Source organism: Stigmatopora argus, chromosome 17, assembly GCF_051989625.1.
Source record: "Stigmatopora argus isolate UIUO_Sarg chromosome 17, RoL_Sarg_1.0, whole genome shotgun sequence".
In the NCBI taxonomy this organism is placed as follows: domain Eukaryota; kingdom Metazoa; phylum Chordata; class Actinopteri; order Syngnathiformes; family Syngnathidae; genus Stigmatopora; species Stigmatopora argus.
In genome coordinates, this window is record NC_135403.1 from 1573238 (window position 1) to 1585854 (window position 12617).

The 12617-nt window shown below is 43.2% G+C and overlaps 1 protein-coding gene across 5 annotated transcripts in view; it reads left to right on the forward strand.

Moving 5' to 3' along the window:
• Window positions 1-12617, forward strand: part of trdmt1 (tRNA aspartic acid methyltransferase 1) — an 84437-nt gene that overhangs the window by 18847 nt on the left and 52973 nt on the right. For all 5 annotated transcript variants that reach the window (XM_077623772.1, XM_077623773.1, XM_077623770.1 and 2 more), the window contains exons 2-3: window positions 2568-2677; window positions 2752-2828. In XM_077623772.1, the coding sequence (XP_077479898.1) occupies window positions 2568-2677; window positions 2752-2828 (187 nt within the window). The remainder of the gene's footprint in view (window positions 1-2567; window positions 2678-2751; window positions 2829-12617) is intronic.

A 12617-nucleotide genomic window follows, 5' to 3' on the forward strand; every position in this document is an offset into this window, starting at 1 on the left:
CAGCATGCCAATCACCTTTTAACGCGAACATCCAAATTTGCTGCGTTTCCACCCCATTCAGGTGATAAGATCTAATGTCCTCTTTTCTGTGGAATAACACAGCCTCTGTGTTTCCAGTCCCACCGTTATCAACTGATTTAACCCATCCATCACTCCGTTTCCTTGCCATCATAAACCAATAATAGGTATCATTATATCCCTCCTGCTCCATTTTGCTAAGGTTTCCCCCATGCTTAGCACGTATTTTATCCTGCAGTATCAATATCTTATGCATATTAAGCTGGCCAGCAAATCCATATTTATTTATCCATAAGTTTAGATGTTTAATTCTCAAAGCGCTCTGATTCTCAACAAATTTCCAATCTTTACACGGCAGACGCATCTTTGGATCGTCGTCAATAGCCGCTTTACTGCCTCCACTACCCATTTTTGGAGTGGATTTGTGTGCCCCCGTAGTACCTTTTTTTTTTCTTAGGTTTTTAACAACTACACACACACCCAAACACCGTCGACGTTTATAGACCACACCGTGTCTACCTGCTAGTGACTAGTATTCGCAGGGTTTTAAAATCGCTAATCCCCAGGACGCGAGCCTTACTTCTCAAAATAAGGCCTTCGCGTGTGATGCCCTTCGCGCATTTGGATCCCGTCAACAATATGCAGCCATCACACGCAGACTCGGCAGAAATGTCGATAGATGCTTTCCCAGAGGATAGTCGTCAACCGATTAGAAAACAGGCGCTGCTGAGAAATAATCCAGCCTGGAAAAGGGATTCTCGCCGTGCACGGTCACTCCAGATATTAAACTGCAGCGTCTGGATTCCTTATCGGTGTGTTGACCCCGGCTACTCGAAGGACCAAATGTTGGAATAATGATTCAAACCTTTTAAATCATTATTAGTAATATTTAATTAAAAAAGGAAAAACATCTTTCAACAAATTCTGCTTACAACTTGCAAGGAGATGCCTTGTGACGTCGTCTCAGTCCACAGTGCATTCTGAATTGCAGTAACTGAATCATTGTATTTAATCGCGACATTCGAAAAACATGTTTATGTAATCAGTACAATAACACCCTAGATGTTTAGAAAAACAACAGTGTGAGGAATGCATTATAAGGTAAACAAAGCAGAATTATAATGTAACCAAAGCCGTATTTTCAAATCTGCTGCTGGAGTCTCGTCATAACAGTCTCATTGGGTCCTGCCGGAGAAGTGTCCTCGAGCATTGGCCTTGAGGAGACGATGATGTGGAGGAAAAATGTCCATGTTCCCATGACTGTTTATAGCCTTACTACTTATTTAAAAAAATGCTTACAACACATATAGAATATTCCATAATAATTCTAACACTTACCTTACACTAAACTTAATTCTAATTTTGTATTTTTTTTTTTACTGTTCTTCTTGGCTTGGCTGTTTTTGCCTCGCTTCCACCTTCAGTTTTAGCCAGAGTTTTTAAAAGGAACTTATCTATGGTTGTTTGTTTTTGTCTCCCCTTCAAAATATTACGAAAATGACCCACACAAATGTCCTCACAATATGATAACGCACGACCACTTGCCATCTTGTCCGGGTGCTCCTCTCGTATTGGCGAGCCAGCTGTGTCACGCGTACATCACTCATGTTTTTGGATTATTTCGTGCTTAATATCGATTGTCATCATACGCCTTTTCTTCCCACTACCCTTCATTGCACCTGCTTGCTTTGGACCCATTGTTTTCCCCCACAATGACTAACGCAAAAAAAAAAAACGGAAAAAATTAAACGCTCTGCCCAGTGCTTGTAGATATCTTTACACGAGGGAGTTGCGGCGAGAAAGACAGTGCACTGTTATCATAAACAGGCTCTCACGTCTCGGCCACCTGGCTGTCTCGAATGCTCATATCTAAAAATTTGTCTTGTATCTCAAGGCAAATATTTGCGCTGAATTTTACTCCTATTTCAAATCACTGAGATGTTGGGGCTCTTGTAAGTCAAGGCATTACTGTACTACATTTCTCGCGGCTGAGTGGTTAGCACGTCGGCCTCACAGTTCTAGGGTCCTGGGTTCGGTTAGATATAAATTGATATAAATGTCCTTTCATGTCCATTTGTTTTTTTTTCCTCAAAAGTGATGTATAACAACCAATAGTCTTAAAGCAGACCTGGGCAATCCTGTCCTCAAGAGCCGCAGTAGGTGCAAATTTTTGTTCCAACCGATCCAGCACAGACAATTTAACTAATTAGATTTCTGCTGAAACAAGAAGCACCGGTCTGCAATCCACTGATTGCATTTCTAAGATACCAGATTGGTGGAAAGGTTTCCTCTTATAGGTTGGCACAAAAACCTGCACCCACTGCGGCCCTTTGTGGAATTAATTGCCCAGGTCTGTCTTAAAGTGTAGTATCGAGATTCAATTGGATTGTGGCCTGTGAATCGTGATGGATAATGCCAGATATGAAAGCAATACACAACCCTAGCACACACTGAAGGCTTTTAATATAAAAAACGGGAAAATCTCTAAAACTCTGGGTAGGTATTGTATTTATATTTTAGCATTTTAACTAATATCTTTATTTCCCCAGATACTGGAATATCTGGTCACGTTGTTGCAGCCATAGACATAAACACAACTGCCAATGAGGTCTACAGGCATAATTTTCCCGAGACCCCACTCTGGAATAGAACCATTGAGGTAGGTAGTGTTAAAAGAATTCTTAGAAATGACTATTTATGTTTTATTTTGATCTGGTTTGCTTTTATTCATAGGGCATATCACTTGATGAATTCAATAAATTGCACTTTAACATGATTCTGATGAGTCCTCCGTGTCAACCTTTTACCAGGTACGTCTTGTGTAGTATAATTAGAATAGCAAGGGACCTTTTGAAAACACCCTCTGCTGTGTATTTAGCAGACATTGCACGAGACCTTTTTATCAGTCACAAATGTGTTGCAAATTATTTTGTCCGAGTCTTAGGGGCTATTTACACGACAGCAACAGGGGTCTCATCTCTCATTTTCTGAACTGCCTCCTCATTAGGGTCATGGGGGGTGCTGGAGCCTATCCCAGCTAACTCCGGCCGGGCAAGAGGCGGGGCACACCCTGAATCGGTTGCCAGCCGATCACAGGGCACAAGGCAACGGACAACCATTCACGATCACACCCTTGGGGCAATTTAGAGTGTCCAATCAGCCTACCATGCATGTTTTTGGAATGTGGGAGGAATCCAGAGTACCCGGAGGAAACCCACGCAGGTACAGGGGAGAAGATGCAAACTCCACACAGGTTGACCGACCTGGACTTGAACCCAGGGCCCCAGAGCTGTGAGGCCGACATGCTAACCACTCCCTTCACCAGGCCGCCCGGTTACAGGGGTGAAAATGCAAAAACGTCCAGGGATTCCTGTCATTTATGTGGCAGCAACATGTTGGGGTCCTGAAAATGCAAAAATTTGAACATTCCAGAGAGGAAATCTTGACAATGTTTCAACTTTGTTATCAGCGTCTGAACAGTTGAAAAGCCAAAAGTAAATTTTGGGTGGCATATGACTCTAGAACAGTAGTAACGCTCCAACATACCGTATTGCCCAGAATATACGATGACCCCGATTATAATACAACACCCTCTTTTTCAAGAGTTTGAAAAAATACTTTTTGTACCACAAATTCAATTCTTATATTTATGTTACAATATAGAATATTGAAATCATCCATACGCAAGAGGAGTCCAGCAGAATGTTGGAAGATCACAAATGGGAGAGTAACTGGCTCTGAAAGTATTGGACAGAAAACCAAAAACATACCATCATTGTCAGATATTAAGAAAAAAATAAAAATAAAACACAAACGCCTGAACTGGGACCATACTGTTAAAAAAGCTGATGCCATCTTGGTTTACACAATCCTCCATCACAAAGATCCTCCTCCAGTGCAAGAATTTGTAAAAAAAAAACTCCAACAAATCTGCAAAAGCTGGTTCTATAGAGGTGACTATGTAGTTCCCTTCAGAAAGAGTGCATTTAGCTAAAGCACCTTCTCTGTTCGTGCCTCACATACCTGGAACTTAATAGCAAATACGTACAATACCAGAACACCAGTCTTTAAACCTCTTTGGCAATCATGTTAAAGCCTGGCTGCTGGATGAACAACATTGTGATCACAACGCTGCTTGGACCACTTGTGTGTGCATTCCTGTCAACCTCGGCCAATTGCTTCCCTTGTTAATGTTTGCAATTCCCCTTATTCAGCGATAATAAACCATACAAACACAACGCGGCACATATTTACTCACATAGTGTACACTTAAAAGTCTAAAATTTTCCACAATGTGGGAGCAGGGCCCAAGCAGTCGGTGCGCCTTTTGTATGCACTAACTTCAAGATTCTGTAGATGTTGCTGTATGACGCTGACAGCTTGACTGTCTGGGTACATTGCTTGCTGACACGCACAGTGACCAAGACGATCCAGATTAGAGCCGAAATGGGTAAAACTAGATCGGTCTTTGTCAGGCTCGCCATTGAACATTTCCAAATGCGAAGACAAAAAGACAAGTCTTCTGGATTTTTACTTGCAAGGAGAACGACCGTTGAGACAGCTTCCCAACTCCGTTTTGACCTTACACATGTTTTCTGTTGTTTTATTAAATTTGAGGGCCCTGATTACAATGTACGTCTCAACTCTTGGTCTGCTCTTTACCCGAATTCCCTTTACTTGCAGGTCTGAAAAAGGAAGAACAAAATCAATCCCGTCTAATTCAGTTTCCTATTGATAATAATAATGGACATCAATGCTCTCACCAGTAGGGTGTGTAATAAGTGGATACAATTCTTGCAATTTGGAATTTTTAAGGGCAATTGCAGTAACTATAAGTTGGTTGAGCAAAGAGCGTAAGCAGGGGATTAGACAACAGCCACAAGATGTCAAAGTAGTAGCACAAACAGCCATTGAGATCATCACATAGAAGGCCAAATCTTTATACTTGCCGAAGGTCTTATCCCAACAGTCTTCCCAGGAGGATAGTTCGACTCCAGAATGCCTCTTTATATTTCGGTTCAGGGTCCGCTGTCCTTCAATTGGTCTGGTTTGGGACCCATCGGGTGACTTGTCGTTCGGAATAAAGGTGCTATATTGATCTCCAAACATTGCACACACGCCACCTTGCTCTGCCAGAAGCATATCAATTACTGTGCAGTTCTGAAAAGCTATGTTCCTTTATTGTAGAATTTCCAAGGTTTTGGACATTGTAATGGATTTTGTTTATCCTATCCATAATTTTATTTGGAGTAACGCAAAGAAAAATAGCCTCGCAACCTGCTGCAATTTATTTAGCCAACCTATACTCTTCTGGTACGCCTCCGGGGATGCATCAATGTCACCATCCCTCCATGAGGCTCAACGCCGTGGAGAGGCCAGCCGCCGCACCGAAATTCTTAGCCGCCAATTGCATCTGCTCGACTGGAGATGGAAAAACAGATACTGGTAAGAACAGTGAAACCAAAGCACGAGTCCTGTTGCTTTTTGACAGTGTTAGACGTACAGTTTTAGCACCTATCCCTAATTCCTTAACTCAGTCTGATCCCGTCTAACAACTTGTGCGTGTTCAGCATCGAAGGAAGAGACCAGGGTTTGCGCGTTACTCCACAGATGATTTATTCCCAATATTGATCCTTACAGAGCTCCGGGTCCCTTTCCCAAATATAAAACCAGCTGAGTGTCGCCGTGCTTCAGTGGAGGATTAAAGAGACTAAAGTCCAAACCCGCGTTTGCCCAATTATAGTATAACAAGGATGAATATTCATTCGCTGATTTTAATGATATGTGGACTGTCCCACGACGTTCTGGAGGGGTGTCCTCTCCTAGAATCTGCTTGCCCGTGAATCCACGTCTGGCCTGGTCGCCCTCTCCGCGGGAATTACCTTTGTCTCTGGTTTCACCTGGACCACTTATCACCTGGACCACACCTTGAAGCAGAAACTCAGACAAAAGACCTTTTGTTCATTGTAATTGAGTTGAGAACAATAGTTTTAATCCTACTGTGGAACTATATCAAAATGAAACAGCTACAATAAAATGAAGGAGTAAAATATGTCATATTCTTCAACAGTTTATATAATTTATTTGCACCATAGGTCATAGGTCAAAATGCGGAATGAGTATCACAGTCTGTCTTGCAACATCATTTAAACGCCCCCGATTCAGACCCTGACCCTTAAGGTTCAAGACAGGTAAAGTTAGCAAAGGCAATATTAGTTGAAAAATTGACTCTTCATTTACTGCTTTCGTAACTGGATAGACACTTTCATTTTTTTACAAGCAGGACACAAGTTTTGTTTAGTAAAAAAAAATGGTGAGTGACTTACAGTAATACCTCAACATACGAGTGCCCCGACATACGAGGAATTTGAGATACGAGTAAAATTTCAAGCAAATATTTACCTTGGGATACGAGAAAAATTTTGAGATATGAAAATTTGAGCAGCAAGTTCACCAGGGCACGAGAGGCTGCTTTATGATCTCTCTCGCCGCGTCTCCCCCGTGCAAAGATATCTACGAGCACTGGGCGGAGCGTTGCATTTTTTCAGTTTTTTTGTTTTTGTTTTTGGCATTAGTCAGTGCAGAATTAAGGGAAACACGATGGATCCAAAGCAAGCCGGTGCAACAAAGGGTAGTGTGAAGAAAAGGCAGATGATGACAATCGATAGTAAGCACGAAATAATCGAAAAACATGAGTAATGTACGGGTGACTGAGCTGTCTCGTCAATGCATATGGAGAAACAGGACGATCGCCCCTAAAGCCCCGGTGGCATTCGTGAAACTCTTTGCCTTGGTTTTTGCACAAGAAGGTTTAGCTTTAGTGTATCGTAAGATTAAAACTTGTTTTGAGTGTGCATAGGAATCTAAGTTCATTTAAGTTAAATTTATAGTTTGTTACGTTACGAGCGCATCCGTGACTCTCGCTCTCTCTCTCCCATATCCACCAACTCCCCGATGTATAAAATAATGCCTCATTTTATTATTAAACATCATAACCCCTAGTTATTTGTTACTCTGTTAGTAGATGGTGAATTCCAACTAATAAAAATATGTTTTTCCATTGTAATAACCTGTTTTATGGTGTTTTTTTTCAGAGGGTGGGAACGTATTGATTTGTATTTAATTCATTTCTATGGGAAACGCTGATTTGAGTAAATCGACTTACGAGCTCAGTCGGAACGCATTAAGCTCGTATCTCAAGGTACCACTGTTCAGAAGAAATAAACAGATAAAACGCTAAACAAAATTTATTTAGAAATCTATGAATGAAATTCAAAAAAAAAACATACTTATCTTGCATAAAACGTGAAAAAATTCACGTTCCTCACTGCTCGCTCGGGGCACGACCATTTTAACTTACCTTGGGCGCTGACATCTAAACCTAGTTAAACGTGGTATGACTGGCCAGACGCGAGTAGCCTTGATTTTTAAATAAAACAAAATTCCTCTGATTTTTTTCCGTTTTATTTCTTGTTCGAAACTATTGGAGTAATATGAACCATTGAAAGAATTGAGATATTTTGACATTAGAAGCAATATTGTTGCCACAACATCTCAAACTTCTGGTAAGAAAATTGTAATTTCTGTAATTAGAAAGTGTCAAGTTTGTCAATTTAACATTTTATTGTAGCAAAAGAAAAGAAGACACAAACTCATGCTCTGGTGAAGGCTAGGAGCAGCGCAAGCACTTTCTTCTTCATTTCTTCCTCTCAAATCCTAGAGCGCTGCATCCTCCTTTTATTGTGAAAGAATAGGTGTGCAATTACAGAGAAATAATGTGTGTATGTGCAAAGCCTCAATATTAGAACATCTGGCTTTCATTAAACAGTCTCAAATCAAATCAATCCAAAGCCTTTATTGTCATCATACACAGCTGCATATAACGAAATTAGTGGTGCTACTCCACAGTCTTTTTTCCCAGTAACAACATAAATAAGTAATATAAAAAGTCACGTCCTGGCAAGGTAAATTCTAAATATTACACAATCTAAGATATTGCACATTGCACACAATTATTGCACAGAAGGGATTGTGTGTCGTGCTAATGCAAGTTCAGAGTCCTGATGGCTGTGGGAAAAAAACTGTCCCTAATTATTTGTCCGTATTTGTGAGACCTGTAGCGTCTGCCAGAGGGCAGCAGCTGGAACAGGTTGTGACCAGGGGGGGTATGGGTCCCTAACAATGTTCCTGGCTCTGCTGAGGTAGCGAGGGTTTCAATGTCATCCAGTGAGGGCAGAGAATAGCCGATGATCTTCTGGGTGGTGTTGATCACTCTGCATGGCTTTTCTGTCTGCTGCTGTGCTTCCAGCGTACCACACTGTAATGCAGTATGCCAGGATGCTCTCCACAGTGGCTCTAAAGAAGGTTACCAGAAGCTTAGTGTCCAAGTTGTTCCTCCTGAGTACCCTAAGGAAATCGTTTCTGGGACTTCTTCACCACTGCCGTGGTGTTGGTAGACCAGGAGAGCTTGTCCGTGATGCGGACCCCCAGGAATTTGAAGGACTGGACCCTGTCTACACATACTCCATTTATGAGGAGTGGGGCCAGATCTGTGCTGCGTTTTCGAAAGTCCAGGATTATTTCTTAAGTTTTTGTGGTGTTTAGTGTGAGATTGTTCACCAAACACCACGAAGACAGTTTTTGTTGACCTCATCTCTGCCGGCAGACTCATCCCCCCCTGAGATGAGTCCGACCACACTGGTGTCATCTGCAAATTTGATGATGGATTTAGAGCGGTGGGTCAGTGTACAGTCGTATGTGTAGAGGGAGTATAGAAGAGGAATCAGTACACAACCTTGAGGGGAGCCAGTGCTCCGTGTAATGAAGAGAGGTGGGGACCAAGTCAAACAGTTTGTGGATGGTTGGTTAAGAAGTTCTTATTCCAGCAGCAGATGGTTTCTTTCATGGACTCCTCCTTTTTCTCCAATTTCTTTCGGATGCGCACGGTCGTTTGCCAGGAAGAGGACATCCTATTGAGCGGTCCTTCGGGGCAATCAGGGACGGCGGTCAAGGTGTGGCCCAGGACGAATCCGGGGATCCAGCCTTCGGTGGCGGGCAGAATGTCCGGTATTATAGTGTTGAAGGCTGAGCCATAGTCAATGAAAAGCAACCTCACATAGTTCCCATGGTGCTCCAGGTGGCTCAGTGCTGTGTGTAGAGCTACGGCGATGGCGTCCTCAGTGGACCTGTTTGCTCTATAAGCAAACTGGTGAGGGTCAACTGAGGGAGGGAATGTATCCCTGATGTGGCGGGCGACCAGAACCCATGCTCCACCACAGCTTATCAAACCCAAAAGCAACAAACAATCTTTTTCTTTGTTAGAGGTTTTGGAGATTGTAGAATTGTCAAGGTTAAGATTAAGATTGTCCCTGCCAATCTTTATATTTGTACTCTAACATTAAACTGTATTCAACCCTGTAATTGCATTGACAAGACTGAAAGTTTTAAACTAGGTTCTCTCAATTTGTATGCCTTCAAAGCACTAGAAAGCAACCTCATTTAGTTGATATTAATTGTTCAATGCTTAGGCAATCCGTAAATATTCTAATAGTCATTAATATGACGCATGACAAAGTATATGCCATCCACCCAGGAAAGAACAGGGAATGTCTTCCATGCACTGAAAACACTCCATGTCTCCCCAGTCCTTGGCAATTATGCCTATTCTAAAGTCAGTTAATTTATCCACACCAACCAGCAACTATTTGGCTAATTGTTTCAATGAATCCCATTTCTGCGCTGTTGTTGTTAGGGTTAGTTGGGGTTTTGGTTGGCTTGTTTTCTTTTCGTCTCTTCCCTTCCTCTCATAACCAGCTCTGTATACGTTATAATCAACCCTTGTCTGTCTATTTAAACCCTGTGTGTTTGTTAGTCATTGTCGGATCGTCTACCTTGTTTGCTTCATGCCTCGTTGCCATACCATGCTCCCTGTTCCATGTTCCTCATTTCCTCATGTCTTTCATGTCAGGTTTGATTTTGTTATTTATTGTTAGTCCTTGTTATTTTTTTGAATCCCCTCTTGCCCCAAGTTATTCAAGTTTTGTGAGAGCACTGCATTCCACGTCCTCGATTGCTTCCCCTGCATTTGGGTCCTATACCACGCTTGATGCAACACTTACGTAACAGTACGATCCGACCAAGCCATGGACCCAGTGGGAAGCCGTCAACGCTCACGCCAACGACAGGCTACCAGTCATCCACCCGCTGATTATTATCCCGTACCCCCACTCCCGCTTCCCTACCTATTCTCCCGACCACGAGATACTATTCAACCTCCATCGCCCTCTGACAATCGACCTTGCTATCTCGATTTGGACTCTGATGTTTCAGGAGTATGAGGACAGTCAATAGCTGACGAATCTCTTAGACTGAGACTTGGACTCGGACAGTGACTACCTCGCCCCATTTGGATTTCGGTGCTCCACCCGGAGAGTCTTCACCCGGACACCTTTCCCACAGACCCCCACCTGGGTTCCCGTCTGGCCATCAACAATGGACCACTGCGTGGTGGCCGATGGGGGAGCTCAGGTAGGAGTTTGGTCAACCTGCGACCGGGAAATTGCTTTTTTGGGGATGAGGTGCTGCGGCAAAACTTACCGTGTAGCGGAGGAGGGTGACGGTCGTGGTACGCCATCCTCCCGGAGGCAGTGTCGAGCACCGCGGCGTGGAAGGAGGAAAGAGGAGTGGCTTGACGCTCGAGGCCTTGAGTTGGCTCCCCATCTCTCGTTCACCTTCACCAGTTCAAGCTCCACGCTCGCCGGGACCAACTCCTGCCCCCGTAATCATGCACCCTTGGCGAGGCCGCGGCGGCGGTAATGAGGGGGCCGAGCGTTGGACTTTCACGGCCATGTTCAAGCATGGCATGAGGACGACGGCTTTTTCCAAATGTGGGACGAGGATGGCAGCTTCTCGCAGGTACACATTCTGGGTGATCATTCACTGGTGCCCGTACCGACTAACCATTCATTAGTCCCCATTTCGGCTAGCAGCCCATGTGTTCCCGTTCCGGCTAACTGCCCATGTGTTCCCGTTCTGGCTAGCCCCCCATGTGTTCCCCTCCGGTGCCCCATTCCCGTCTTCCCGTCCTGGCGCCCCGATCTTGTGCTGTCATTAGCTTGACAGTCATTCTCATTGCGGGGGCCCCGACGACGGCGATTCTTTTGGCCGGGGCCCCGATGACGCGTCAACTTTGTGGCCGAGGGTGGAGACCCCCTCGGTGGCGAGGACTATGAGGCCGAGGGCGGAGACCTTATCGGCGGCGACGACCACGAGGCTGAGGGTGGCGATGACCTCGAGGCAGAGGGCGGAGACCCTCTCGGCGGCAACGATCACAATGCCCAGGGCAGCGACCTTCTTAGCGTAGACTCCGATGGTGATCACCCCTCTAGGCCTCCCGGTCAAGGCATAATTCCCTCTGTCACCTCTCCACGAACTGTCCAGGGCAAGACACACTGCTACCTCCTAACGGAACTGCCTGGATGATCCCCTGACGGGCCAGCACGTTCCCATATAAAATAACTAAATACAGTTATACCTCTACTTACGAATTTAATTTGTTCCAGAACTTTTTTCGTAACTTGAAAATTTTGTATGTAGAGGTGTGCTTTATATGTAAATTCTGTAATTCGTTCCACGGTCCTCACACAACTACCAACTAAACCGTTTAAAATGTGTAAAAATGTCCCAATTCTGTATGAAAGTTGTGAGTAAACTTTAATTTTGTATTAAAAAAGAGGAAATTTAAAGGAAATGATTTATTAATGTCTTAAAATGAATTAAGCATATGAAATTGTTCCCTGCATCGCTGAAATAGTACTCTCAGCGGCCATTTTTTGTGAGACGTAATACCCGTGTTTGTCCGCCAGACGGCGGCAAGAGCCCGTTCTACCAGGGCCGAAAGCCGTCCACTTAGTAGTACATTTTAGACTTTTCGTGTGCCCGATGTGTGTGTGTGAAAATATGTGCCGCATTGCATTTGCACGGTTTTTAATCACTTAATAAAGGGAATTGCAATCATTAATAAGGGGAGCATTTAGCCGAGATGGTTAAGTATGCAAGAGAGAATCTTGAAATATGGATTGTGGTTGTTGTGAGACAGCCAATTGAGTTGAATTGAATGCTTTTGTTGTCATTATATGAGATAGAAGCGATGGGAGAGATGAAATGAGAGCCCAGTAGAGGGTAGCGATGTTCTAAAGTAAGAACTAATGCATCCGCGACAATATTTTCAAAATAAAATAACAGATAAGGAAATGCATTTTTGGGGGGGATTTCGCAACTTGGATCTTTTTCGTATCTCAAGTCACTCATTTGCATATTAAATCATTTTAACCTGAACATTTTATACCTAGAGGCATATACGAATGTATAATAATCTGAATAAATTCCTGAGTCTTACAAAAAACATACTTAAAAAAAAATCCCATACATAAGTTGTTTACGGTGTACACAATTTGAAATGATCAAAAACTTGTAAAATACTGGAAAGTGTATAAGTTGACAGGTAAGTGAATGTATGTCTCATTGTTTCTCTGCTGCTTTCTAGTCTTTGGTATTGTATTGCTTTATTGATTTTTATCTTCAAGGGACATTGGGAAAAA